The sequence below is a fragment of the Terrapene carolina genome, unplaced genomic scaffold (assembly GCF_002925995.2).
Source record: "Terrapene carolina triunguis isolate 2854851 unplaced genomic scaffold, T_m_triunguis-2.0 Scaffold374, whole genome shotgun sequence".
Classification (NCBI taxonomy): Eukaryota; Metazoa; Chordata; order Testudines; family Emydidae; genus Terrapene; species Terrapene triunguis.
In genome coordinates, this window is record NW_020664725.1 from 13,347,467 (window position 1) to 13,360,382 (window position 12,916).

Here is a 12,916-nt window from a genome sequence, read left to right on the forward strand (position 1 = left end):
TGTGTGGCTGGATCCTGGTGCAAAGTCCCAGGCCCCTCCTTTCTTGGGCCCAGGTGCTTCTATCCAACTTAGGTCACATAGGAACTCAACTCCTCCTTGCACTTTAGCATGGGCAGTTATTACTATCGACCTGAAAACCAATGCGGGATCATCCTCTTGTACCTGTTGTATGAGTGCGAGAGAAGCCAGGACTATGCTTGTTGTATTTATGCTCCATGGTTCGTGTTCCCATTCAGTGGAAGCTGGTGACATTTTCAACTGGGCAGGCAAAATTGACACCTACTGGCACCTTCAGAACTAAATTACACTAAATGAGTTAGAGCGCTGACTATACTGGACTCAAAACAGGGGAGGCAAAATCCACTCCAGCAAGCCTGCATTAGTCTCATGTGTCTCCCAAAGTCTAGACTTCCCACTCAGCACTACCACTTTTGTTTTTTACAACGAATTGAGCAACCACCCAAGTGTGCCTCTCACACCATGCTCCACACTTATCCGCTGAGTGAGCAGAACCAATTGAACCACAAGGGTCCGGGCACCTTTCTGAGCAGACAGACTGAGCTGTGTTGTGTTTAAAGTTGGATTTCCCTTGTCAGGACGATTACAAGTGGTGTTGTGATCAGAATGTGACTTTGTGGCAGGCTGTAGAAGCATAAACGATGACTGATACTGCTGAGATAATGTGGAATGGAGACTTAAAACCCGCCACAGCTGCAGAATAATGGGAAGCTTAGTGAAAAGGGAGGTAATCCCATAAAGGGATAAATCTGATTACACTCCACGTGCTGCACAAGCCCTTGTCCCAAAGGAATTCCAGTTTCACCAGGGCTTCTACTAGCCACTAAAGTCTCATGTAAGGTATAGGAATGAAAAGGTGAACGCCTTACACATGCACCTGGGACTGCTTTTGCATGTCAGCCCCTGACACCAGATGACTACTTATGGAGATCAAAAACCTGGTTCTCTATTATCTGTCGCCTCCTGCTGTCGGTTACACCTGTGCAAAGACAGTGTAAAAGACTACCCAGTTAGAGTGGTAGTGTTCTTCACACAGTTTGCACTCTCTTGCACTGATGTAAATGATGACACAAGGTACAAGGCTGTCGAAAGTTGGGCCCAAGAGTATCAGGACCATATACCAAAGTGAAATTGGCCCATTATAAAATCCAGTCATTTCCTTAACAATTAGTGTAATTAACTGAAAATTACACTGGTTATTTTAACTGTCAACTAAGCTATATTTATTTATTTTTTAAATATCCGAAAGTCAGTAATTTTTGGTTTTTAACATTTTAGGAGTGAATTAATGCTGGGAATAAAAGTGAGGGACTGGCAGTGGTTGCTTTGAACCAGATATACTGCAGGCAGGTTCAGTGCAAGCTTCCTTCTAAGTTGCGCTGATGCCTCTCAATCCTGACCTGCAGTTCTTCCTGCTGTTCCAGTTCCGGCTTGTACCGAGTTACTCCAGACAGAACTTTGGTTTTGTTTTGTGAACCAGTGTCATGTAGGTGGTGGGATGAAACCCATTTGTGCTTGTGATCTAAGCGAACATACGGTTGAGTGAAAGGTGAGAATTGTGCAACTACCCCCTAAAACAACACTGACTTGCAATATTTTGTTTTCTTTTCTGTTTACAGCAGCAACTACAGGCGTACGTGGCCTGGGTGAATTCCCAGCTGAAGAAGAAGCCAGCAATAAAGCCAGTGCAGGACCTAAGGCAGGATCTCCGAGATGGGGTCATCCTGGCCACTCTCATTGAACTTGTAGGTCAGTAACACCAAGTGGCACTATTGCTCCTGTAGGGGCTGTGGGGCGTTGCATGGAGGAAGCGCATCTTGGTGAGGCCCTGCTAGCGGAATGCTTGGACCTGTGTGAGGCTGGCCAGCAGGCACCGCAGTATCAGAGCAGGGTGGTCGTTTTAAGAGAAAGGAAGATTGTGGCTCATAAAAGCCAATCTTCCACTGAAGTCCTTATGTGTTAGCTCAGTATCACTTGCTAACCTTTGGCTAGTGGCCGAGTTCCAGGCCCTTTGAGAACTGCATTCACTTTGTCACCTGACACATGCCAAAACCTGCGAGCGTGGCCACGATAACTGCCACAAGAGGAGCTGAGGTGTTTTAAGGGAGCCATTTTGATTTCCCATATTGATGAATGGTATTAGGGACCCAGAGGGGTATATGGGCTAAGGTGGGGCTAATATGTGGCTTCTTAACTTCATTTGGGTATGTATGTGTGACCTGAGCCCCGTAGTTCTGTATCTCTGCCTAACGCTGACAGCCCTGCCTGGAGTTTACTTGTCTGTGTTAATGGATGGGATTCCCGTAGGTCGGAGTTAATCTCTTTACTAAGACACAAATATTTACAAGAAAGAAATAATAGGACTGAGCAGAAATGGTTCTAGAAGCTGATGCTGTCCCTTGCTGAGACTATGCCATGCAGTGCAGGGTATCTGCACACAAAGGACATGTGCTGACTCAAGAAAATACAAGGAATAATGAATTACCCACAAAAAGCATCTTCACATTCAGTGCTACCGGTTTGTTTTGCTATTAGACACCTCATGAGCAGGGAGAAGTCACACATATGGCTCCCTTACTCATCCCAACATAACAGCTGCTGAATCCTATATTCCTTGCACCTGTAACCGTTCCAGTGCCAGTCAGTACCAAGCAGGTTCATTACTCTCTATAATTAGGCTGTTTGATTTTCCCAGCTGGTGAGAAGCTGAATGGCATTCAGGTCAGTCCCACCAGCCAGCAGGAAATGAGAGAAAATGTAGAGAAAGTCCTGCAGTTCGTGGCATCGAAAAAGATTCGTATGCACCAAACTTCAGCGAAAGGTAAGGGCTCCCTGATGACAGTGTCACCATGATCCTTAGCTAGCTATGTGAGAACTGGATCCTTTGTTGTTTTGTGTCCTACAGATAATTTATTTCCAAGACGGAAATTTCTCTTGTTGCTACAATCCAGTAATATGTTTAGTTTTTGCTTGAACGGCACTAAATTCTTGGTTGCTTTGGTAACAGTAGCAAACAGGAGAAGCGAGCAGTCCAGGGTAAGAAATAAATAATAGTATTAAGAAGAAGAAGAAATGTCCCCTCTCCTCTGAGTGGTCAGAGGACCAAACAAATGGTATAATTGAGAACACAGACTTGGAAACCTTAATTGAATGGACATAAATAAATTGTTATTGGGCTGTTGCCTTCTGTGGTGGGAACAAGACCATTCCAGACCACTGGAAATCAGTAGTATTGTTTCCCATGCTTTGCAAACTCTGTTTGCCAGCATTTCCTGTCATAAGAGGAACAGAACATGTGGTGGGAAAGAGACACAAGGAGCAAAAACATGCACTTTCTGCCTCTTACTGTGGCATCATTTAGTCACAGAGAGCACATGGATGGAGGAAAACAGTCCCCTATTCTTGCTGGTTGCTGAGTGTCCTGTTTGCTCCTCCTGGGGCACTGGGTGAGGTGCAGTGCCCAATGACTCAAACTGGAATCATGGAGCACATGACCTTTCCTGTTGTTATCAGGAAGAGAAGAGCACAGCCCTGGGGTTACAAGCCTCAGCTGGGTAGCCTTTGTGTATTCAGAGTACACAGTAAGTGCTCCATGCCAGCAGCATGGCTACCAGCAGCCTGGAGGCTGTGCTATTTTTCCCCATTCAGTGAGGCATTATATGTCAGTTCGCACCATTTCACTGACTCTATAAGCTGTTGTTAATACAGATAAAACCTTCTCTATACGCCCTGTAAACAAATATATCATTAGGCCCAGCCCAGGCAGCTCTCTCTCGAGGCCGCTTAACTCAGTGATCTGAATTTGCTTTCTTAGTTTCTTGTATCTAGGTTGGTAGCAGGGAAGTAAAATATGAGCATCCAGAGTTTGGTAGAGCACAAATGAGAGCAGAGTAAGCTCTAAAGGTTGAAACCCAGGGCTGGTGCTCTGCATCCCTTCTGGTTTTCCTAGAAAAAATGTCACATGCCATGTCTGGCCTGTTCTAGTCTCCTTTGGCCATTCTCGGTGACAGGACTTTGTTGAGCTTTGTGTAAGGGCTCTGAGGTTGGACATGTTATGAAGTGATCAGAGAAATGTAGGGCTGGAAGGGACCTCAAGAGGTCATTTAGTCCATTCCCCCAGAGTGAAGCAGGATTAATGTATCAAAGCTACTGCGCAGAGTGAGGTGTGGGCACAGGACTCTGGGACACAGAAACCCCTGAGTTCTAATCATAGTTCTGACACTGACTCGCTCTGTGACTTTGGGCAAGTCATTTCCCCTCTCTGCCTGAGTCTCTGTGAGTGACATGGATTAATTATGATCTACACCTCTACCTCGATATAACGCTGTCCTCGGGAGCCAAAAAATCTTACCGCGTTATAGGTGAAACCGCGTTATATTGAACTTGCTTTGATCCACCGGAGTGCGTAGTCCTGCCCCCCCGGAGCACTGCTTTACCACGTTATATCCGAATTTGTGTTATATCGGGTCGCGTTATATCGAGGTAGCGGTGTATTTTAACAATGTTTATTTTGGTCCCATCCCACCCTCCAAAAGTAAAAATTAACCAGACTTCAGGCATCCAGTCCTTCCCCAAAAGTCTGGGGCTGGAATTTTCAAAGCTGCCTATGGGATTTGGATGCCCAGTTCCCATTACATTTAATGGCTACTGCACGTCTAAATCCCTTGGGTGGCTTTGAAAAACACCCCCCCCCCCAAAAAAAAAAAAGAAAAGAAAAGAAAAAAAGAATGGATGGTCTTTGGAGTAAGCCCTGAAGGTCATCAAATTTGCGCTGTTTTGTACACTGAGGGAAAGTGCATGGTGATGAGGATTGATTAGTTAATGATTACTAGACGTTGTTGTTGCAGAATTCCATTCTTGCTCAGCTCCCTCCTCTTTCCTATTAAAAATGTTAATGCAAGTTCCATGGGCCAGTTGGAGTCATCACTGGTACAGTGATCTTCAGTGACAGTGACACCTTTGTAGTGATCCTTCAGTAACACTGTCACACATAGGCTGGACTATTTGTTGAAAATAATCCTATACCAGGGATAGGCAACCTATGGCACGCGTGCCAAAGGCGGCACGTGAGCTGATTTTCAGTGGCACTCATGCTGCCCGGGTCCTGGCCACCAGTCCGGGGGGCTCTGCATTTTAATTTAATTTTAAATGAAGCTTCTTAAACATTTTAAAAACCTTATTTACTTTACATACAACAATAGTTTAGTTATATATTATAGACTTATAGAAAGAGACCTTCTAAAAACGTTAAAATCTATTACTGGCACGCGAAACCTTAAATTAGAGTGAATAAATGAAGACTCGGCACACCACTTCTGAAAGGTTGCCGACCCCTGTCCCATACAGAAGTCCCAAATGTGCCCAGAGCAGTAAAAATTCTGTCCTATAGGTGGCAGTCACTGATTTTACTTCAGGCTGCTTCATACAAAACAACTAGTATGGAGCACTGGAATGATAACTCAGTCCTAATTGTTCAGTCCCTTTCTTTTGGAATGCTCCTGTTGAGTTTAATTACATTCACACGTGTTGGTCACACAAGAACCCTGCTGAGCCCCATTGACCTGAGGTTTGATTGCATTTTGCAGATATCGTTGATGGGAACCTGAAATCCATCATGAGGCTGATCCTTGCCTTAGCTGCTCATTTTAAACCTGGCTCGGGTAGAACAGCCATTCAAAGCCCAGCCAGCATGGTGGGGAAGAGCCTTTCAGCATCATCAGCCAGTCACAGGCCTCATTCAGCGGCTGCCATGGCCCAGGGTGCCGTGGCTGCTCTGGCAGATGTTCGTCAGGATGTCTCACGCTCAGGACGTGATGTTTTCCGGCACAGACAGAGGTACTGGGTGCTCCCATCTAGTCTCATTGGAATGAGTGTGAATCTTGGTGCTAAGTCTTAGTCCTCGGGGGCAGGTAAAGGGGACATCTCCCTATAGGACAGATAAAGAGGTCTCTGCCTCTCTGCTATGAATTCATACATTGCTTGTTGACCTGAACCCAGGCCACCTTTTGCTGTAATCTCATTGGAGCTCACAAACAATCCAGAGTAAGACTGAGTTAGCACCTGGATGGGATACCTCTAAGGCTATGTCTTCACTGGCAAAAAGGTGTGTTTTTACCATGGGATAACTAACGTGCGTGTAAAAACAGTGGAGGTAAGGCACTGTAGTTTTACCATAAGGTAAACCAGGTGAGGCCAGCCACAGACAGGTGGTATAGTGCTGACCTTGCCTAGCCACCTTGCAGTATACATGACCGTGCCTTGCCTTCACCTAGGATTGTACAGCACGATAACTAGCACACATTTATTATCTCGCTTTAAAAGAAAACAAAACACCTTTGTGTCACTGAAGAGAAAGCCTAAGAGCTCTATTACATCCTTCCCTTTGCATCAGTACTGAGCACAATGCCGCTGCATGGCAAAAGGAGGTGCTGTGGCTTATGGAGGTACTGTCTTTCACGTGAGACATAAAACTAAGGCACTGACCGTTTGTGGAATTTAGAGATCCTGGGTGCACTTTTTGTAAGAGTCAGGGTGCTAACCCTGGTGTCCAATTCCATCATGCCTCCCTAAATTCCTCTTGCCTTCTCGTATTATGCCAAGCCGTGGAAATTGTTGTAGTGTTGCTGAGTGCTGTTTATCAGCTGCAGTGTCCTACAATGCTATAGGGTTTGGCGTTTTATTATTCTTCCAAAGGACATGGGCAAGTGTTCCTCTTCAGGACGGCCAGCCCTTGTCGTATTAGCAGAAGCTAGCCTTTTCCCCACTCCCTGCTTCCCTCCCTCTCCAAAGCTCTGCTGCTACTCATAGGAGTTTGGAGGCATTTAACAGGTAACATACTGTTCCCCTCCCCTGCCATATCACAGGTAGATGGGAAAGGGTTTCCTGTCTCACACTTTCTAGATCAGAAATTAGATTTTCTCATTCGTAAGAGGCCCGGAGGATTGCTGCCTCCGCCTCCTTTCCTTTATTTCATTAGCCCCCGTTCTCCCCTTCCCCTCCCCCAAGAATGTCTATCATTAGGTTCAGACAATAAATTTAAAAAAAAAACCAAAAGGATTTCTGCCCCTGCTCTGTGAGGCTGTTATTCATTATGTCATTTTTATCTTCAGAAACAGCAGCGTCGATGAAGAAATTGAGAATCCCTACTGGAGTGTCCGAGCACTGGTGCAGCAGTATGAGGGACAGCAGAGCGTGCCCTCAGAGTCTTGCTCCTCCAGGTAACAGACATGCCCATTGCAGAGCTGTGTCCCATCACAGCCTGGCAGAGTCCATCTCCTGCCCACCCCACATCTGGCCGCCTCGCAGCCCAGCCCCCTGCCTACCCTATGGATGTGCTCCCCTCACACACAGCCCAGTCTCTGACTAGTTTTAGGAATAAGGAAAATTTCACGCACTGAGATTTCCCAGCTGAGCTGGAACGTGAAACACCAGCTCTCAGTGAGTGACATTTCATTGACTCCCTTGATCTTGCAGACTCTCCCACAGAGAAGGTTCGTCTCATCCATGAGACAGTGTGGCGAGGTGGTGTGAGCACAAGGCTAGGAGGTGGGAACTCCTCAGCTGTAATTCTGGCTCTCACCCTAATCCTGGCTCTTTGGCCTCCCCCAGTGAGAACAGAGCGAATAGGAGTAGGAAACACCAAAGCAGAGGGTTTGCTGCGAGATTGAGAGAAACTGAGAGGATGAATCACAATGGTTCCTTCGGGGCTTGGAATCTATGACTCTATGAATGAGACTGAGGTTATCACTACAATACAGTTTGCATTGGAGTTATGATGCTTAGGGGTTTGAATAAGTCACCCTCCAAGCTACGTAAATTATGCTGACCTAAGTGCCGGCATAGACAGTGCTATGTCAGTGGAAGAGCTTCTCTCGCCAACATAGCTACCATTTCTCGCGGAGGCTGGAGTAATTAAGTTGACAGGAGAGCTCGCTCCCCTCGGCATAGATACCCCAGGGTATTTTGGGGGCAGGCCCAGCCCTTGTGCTGTGTCAGGGTTGGGTGTAGCCTCACCATTGAGTCCATGTCCCAGGGCAGGGGAGGGGCTGCAGGGTGATCTCCCACCTTCATGCAGCCAGTGGCCTGGGCTCCCACTGCCATGCTGGAGCCTCCGTATTTCTTTATTGACAAATAAAACTTGCAGAATTTTAAAATATTATGCGCAGAATTTTTTATTTTTTGGTGCAGAATTCCCTCAGGAGCAATCTGTGTAAGAGGCATGAAGGAGAAATGAGCTGAGACTTCCAAACCAAGCAAGCCTGATGCCTGCACCCAGACCTCAGGGGCAGGGGAAGTAGGGATTTTAGCAGCAGGCTCAGTTTCAGGAATGCGTTATTTTGGGATTCAGACCCAGAGTCTCTGAAGTGGGTGCCGCAGCTGTTCCCACTGCCGTTGTGCCCTCATCCATCACCTTTAACTGCTTTTAGCTTTATAGTTATTTCATTATCCAGCCATCCCCCAACTCCCCTGGACCTTCATGTTCAATCAAGTTCAGTGTTTAATTGATTTCTGAAAAGTCCCCTGTAACCTGCTATAGAGCATTAAAGTCAGAGTTTACCCCCATCTACACAGCAGGAATTTTTGCCATGTAAAGCGGGACTTGAGAAATACACCCTCTCTGCTATACCTGCAGCCTTGGCTGGGGACTCGCTAGATCTCACTAGCTAAGCAAAGTTGAGCTGAGGCAACACTTGACTGGGAGATCTCTAAGGAAAGGGGTTTTGCAGGAAGTGGTATTGGTTAGAACTACAACATGTTTTACCTGGGGCTGAACACACGTGAAGGCTGAAGTGGGTGCCACTCACAGCAGTGAGCCTCAGCAGCAAGTGCTGGGAGAACACATTCCTTTGGTTCTTCACATGCTCCACTGACTCCCAGTTGCTCCAGAGCAGATGTCAAAGCCCTAGTCCTAGTCTATGGAGCCCTTAATAGAATGGGACCTGGCTGTGTCAGAGACCCACACATCCATAGGCCAGGACCTTCTATGGCAACTACACTGCACAGAAACTAGGTAGCCAGTGAGGAGCTGGGGGTAGAACCTTGCCACTGGTAGGAGAGATCTGACCAAGCCTGGCTGTGTTTAGGTCAGAGTATAGGGATATACATTTTGGACAGAGTCTTTCCCCACTAATAAGGCTTGAAAGTAAAGATATATCTCTTTGAACATGTAAATTCCCTCTTCTCCCCCTAAGCTTGAGTCTCTGCTCATTTTGAGCTCCATTTGAATGTGGTGGAGGAGGGGACTGCAAGGAACTTGTTTAGCTCCTTGCTTCACAGCTGTCTGGCCCCAGTGCAAGTCAGGGGTGCACACGGGCAGCCCTGACTTACACCACTGATGTAAGGTGAGTCAGGGACCTTATGCCAGTGGAGGATTGGGCATCGTGGAGCTCCACTCCATTACATCCCCTTCTTTCCTGTCCTATCCATGCCCCGCCCTTGAACACATAGAACAAGTTCTATTTGTGGCACTGCTGGAGGATACCCTTTATGTTGGGGTTTGGGGGGATGGCTGACACATGAGGTGATGGATTTTCTTCTGCCAGATCTCCACCAGCAGAGAGTATCCCTGGTACAGGGAGATTTCTCCGCCGCACTTCTCTGGCCACTTTAAGGCTACTTTGCACCTCCATAGCACAAAATGGCCTACCTGCCCCACACAAAGTGGCCTTAGCATGCCTGAGAATCCAGCCCCTTGGGACCCAGGTGAAGAGTGAGAAGAAACACGATGGTTCTGGACCCTTTTGCTTCTTCAGAATTTTGATGGTTAGATGCCCACATGACATGTGCCGTATAAATATCTAAGATAGATCAGTTTGGTATGGGGTGGTTTTTCTCTCTGAGTCAATACTGACTCACTTCCCCAGTGCGGTGCTAGAGGATATTGTGCTGCTGGAGGTGCTACTTATCAGATGAGAAATAAAACCATGGTCCTGACCACATGCGCTTGTTAAAGATTTCACAGTATTTTTCACAAGAGTTGAAGAGTGTTGACCCCTTCTATTCGGGGCAGATACCAGTTTAGGTAAATACATTTCACCTTTTTCCATTCTCTCTGTAGTTTGAATTGGCAACAGTATTTTTCACATCATGTCCTATTGTGTAGCATTGTTGTGCACTGCTAAATAGCTGTGGAATGCCCCACAGTGGCTGCATTTCCATGAGGAGTGAAATAATACCTGTATGTATACTTTGCAAAGTGCTTTGGGTTTTTTCATAGTGCAAGGAGTTCACCAAGTGTAAGATGATATTTATTATCATTGCTGACAGGAAGTGATGTCACTGAGTAGCTTGCATATTATATAAAATCAGCAAATATTTTCCTGAACACCTATATGATCAGAAGAGGGAATTTTACAGAATTGAAGATAAAAACATAAAATTAATTGTGCTGCTTTTGAACTAAAATCATTGCTTTGTTAATAAAATGTTTGTCTGGAACTTTTGAAATTATGTTGGAGTAGAACAGGGGTAGGCAACCTATGGCACGCGTGCCGAAGGCGGCACGCGAGCTGATTTTCAGTGGCATTCACACTGCCCGGGTCCTGGCCACCGGTCCGGGGGGCTCTGCATTTTAAAAACCTTATTTACTTTACATACAATAGTTTAGTTATATATTATAGACTTCTAGAAAGAGACCTTCTAAAAACGTTAACATGTATGACTGGCATGCGAAACCTTAAATCAGAGTGAATAAATGAAGACTCGGCACACCACTTCTGAAAGGTTGCCAACCCCTGGAGTAGAATAACAGGGGGTGCTGTGGATCAGTACTGAAGTGCATGAGCTGATCTCCTTGGGGGCCCATGGTTGGAATGGCAGGGGGTGCTGTGGATCAGGTTTGGGGTGCATTGGCTGGTCTATTTTGGGGGACCAGGGCTGGAATGGCAGGGGATGCTGTGGATAAAATTTGAGCTGCATCAGCTGATGGGGGGGGGGCAGGGCTGGAATAGTAGAGGGTATATCAGGTCAGCATTGAGTGCCAATGGCACAGTCTGTACCTTCAAAAGTAAGACTTTTCACATTGGTTACTGTCTTTAATAATCACTTTTCTCTGGTTGAGTTAAAGATCTCTAAAGTGCCCAGGGCTCTTTTGGGTTCGGTTTTCTCTGCCTTGCTCCCTACACAGCTGTGCATATGAATCAGTGGTAGAGGGAGCCCAAAGAGTTTACAGGTTACCTGCTGTGTATATTTCCTAGAGTTCTACTAATCCTGCACTACTGAGATGCAGACAGAGCTACTGACAACTCAACAGGAAATTATCAGAGATTGTATCAAGCTGGAGCTAAAACACTTTTTAATTGAAGCTGGGAATATGCTCTGATGTATCATTAGATTTCAATCATAACGTCTTGAGAATGGAATATTCTTTGTCCATTACTGTGGATTTGTTCCCTGGCTTTGTACATACAAAGATGTTGGACAGAGACTGTGCTATGTGCATCAGCAGTGAGAAACAAAAGACAGGCTGAGAGGGAGTTAGGGGGCAGGGTTCTGTCAGTGTTTGTCAAAGGGCAAAACCACATAGCTTTTGAGGGCTGCAAAGGAGAGCAAACATGGAAATGCTATTGAGTTTTGCATGCAAGACCCCGCTGGGGAACGGATCCAGGCTGCCAGGCTGAGGGCTGTTTTGTGTATCCTCCAGCAGTGCCAGAAATAGAACTTGTTTTATGTGTTCAAGGGGGGGAGCAGATTATGGCTATTGTAGAAAAGGGTATCTGATGCCGCTAGCCAAAGGCACAGCGATTGCTGACACAGAGGTTGGCTGTTTAATTGCAACAGTAACTGCCAAGTGAGGAAAGATTTATTCATATCAAGCCCCATCAGAAATTGGGAGGATGTTGTTCCTGTGATAAGACACCAGGCAGAGGGTGGTGCCTGAGGAGAGAAAAATTGACAGTAGCCAAACTCGGTATGTTTCATTTAGAATCGCAGATCTATGAGAAAAGGGTGTTAGATAATAGGCATGGTGCAGACTTAGCTATATGTGAATGTTCAGGAGGAAGTTTCATGTTGGCCTGGTATTGTTGCTAATTTATGAATCACCTCAAGAGATACTAATATTCTGTTACTGGAGCTTGGGGCCCTACTGTGATGGGTCTTGACTCTTATGACCGAGTTCTGCCTTTTCTGATTCTCCCAGTTCCTGCATCCCACCTGAGGTAGGGGGCAGGTCCTCTGCTCTGCTCCTTCACCCAGTAAGCTACCTCCATGAGGGATTGTGTATGTCCATGAGGGATTTTGCATTGCTTAATTTACATGAGGGTTTCCAGGAACCGTCACATATGACCTAGGACCTGGTGGGGCTGTTTGGTAAAAAAAGATGAGATGGAAGAGAGAACCTGTCAAACTCATTAGCAATTAATCCCCTCACTGAGGAGCCACAAGAAGGAGCAAGGGATGTACTTGTTACCCCTACCCTTTGGCCATCCTCCTATATACATCTTCCCCCTTGGCCCCTCCTCCCAATTCACCCTCCCGCTCCTGATGGTCACTTAAGGTGATACCCTTCCTCATAACTCTGTGAATAGTCTTGTTGACTTCAGTAGGACTTCAAATGGAGTAAGATGCTACTCAATGTGAATCTGCCATGTGGCCTATAGTCAGGATTCCATTTTGTTGAGAATAAGCCCTGCCTACATTCATTCCCGAGCAAATTTGCATATAGGCAGTATTGTCTAGAGCATGGAGACTGGTTGTCAGGATTCCTGGGTTCTCTTTTGGTTCTGGAAGGGTATGTGGTCAACTAGTTAGATCAGGGGACTGAGGCTCATGAGATCAGAGTTGTTTTTCTGCCTGTGACACTGACTCACTGTGTGACCTTGGGCAACTCATGTCCCCTCTTCGTGTCTGTTTCCCCATCTCTAAACAAGAGAATGATTCTGACTTGCCTCACAAAGGG

At 46.1% G+C, this 12,916-nt stretch overlaps 1 protein-coding gene across 1 annotated transcript in view; it reads left to right on the forward strand.

Moving 5' to 3' along the window:
• Nucleotides 1-12,916, forward strand: part of DIXDC1 (DIX domain containing 1) — a 52,993-nt gene that overhangs the window by 17,841 nt on the left and 22,236 nt on the right. The window contains exons 2-5 of the mRNA XM_024207170.3: nt 1,638-1,767; nt 2,714-2,839; nt 5,604-5,853; nt 7,128-7,235. Coding sequence (XP_024062938.2) covers nt 1,638-1,767; nt 2,714-2,839; nt 5,604-5,853; nt 7,128-7,235 — 614 coding nt within the window. The remainder of the gene's footprint in view (nt 1-1,637; nt 1,768-2,713; nt 2,840-5,603; nt 5,854-7,127; nt 7,236-12,916) is intronic.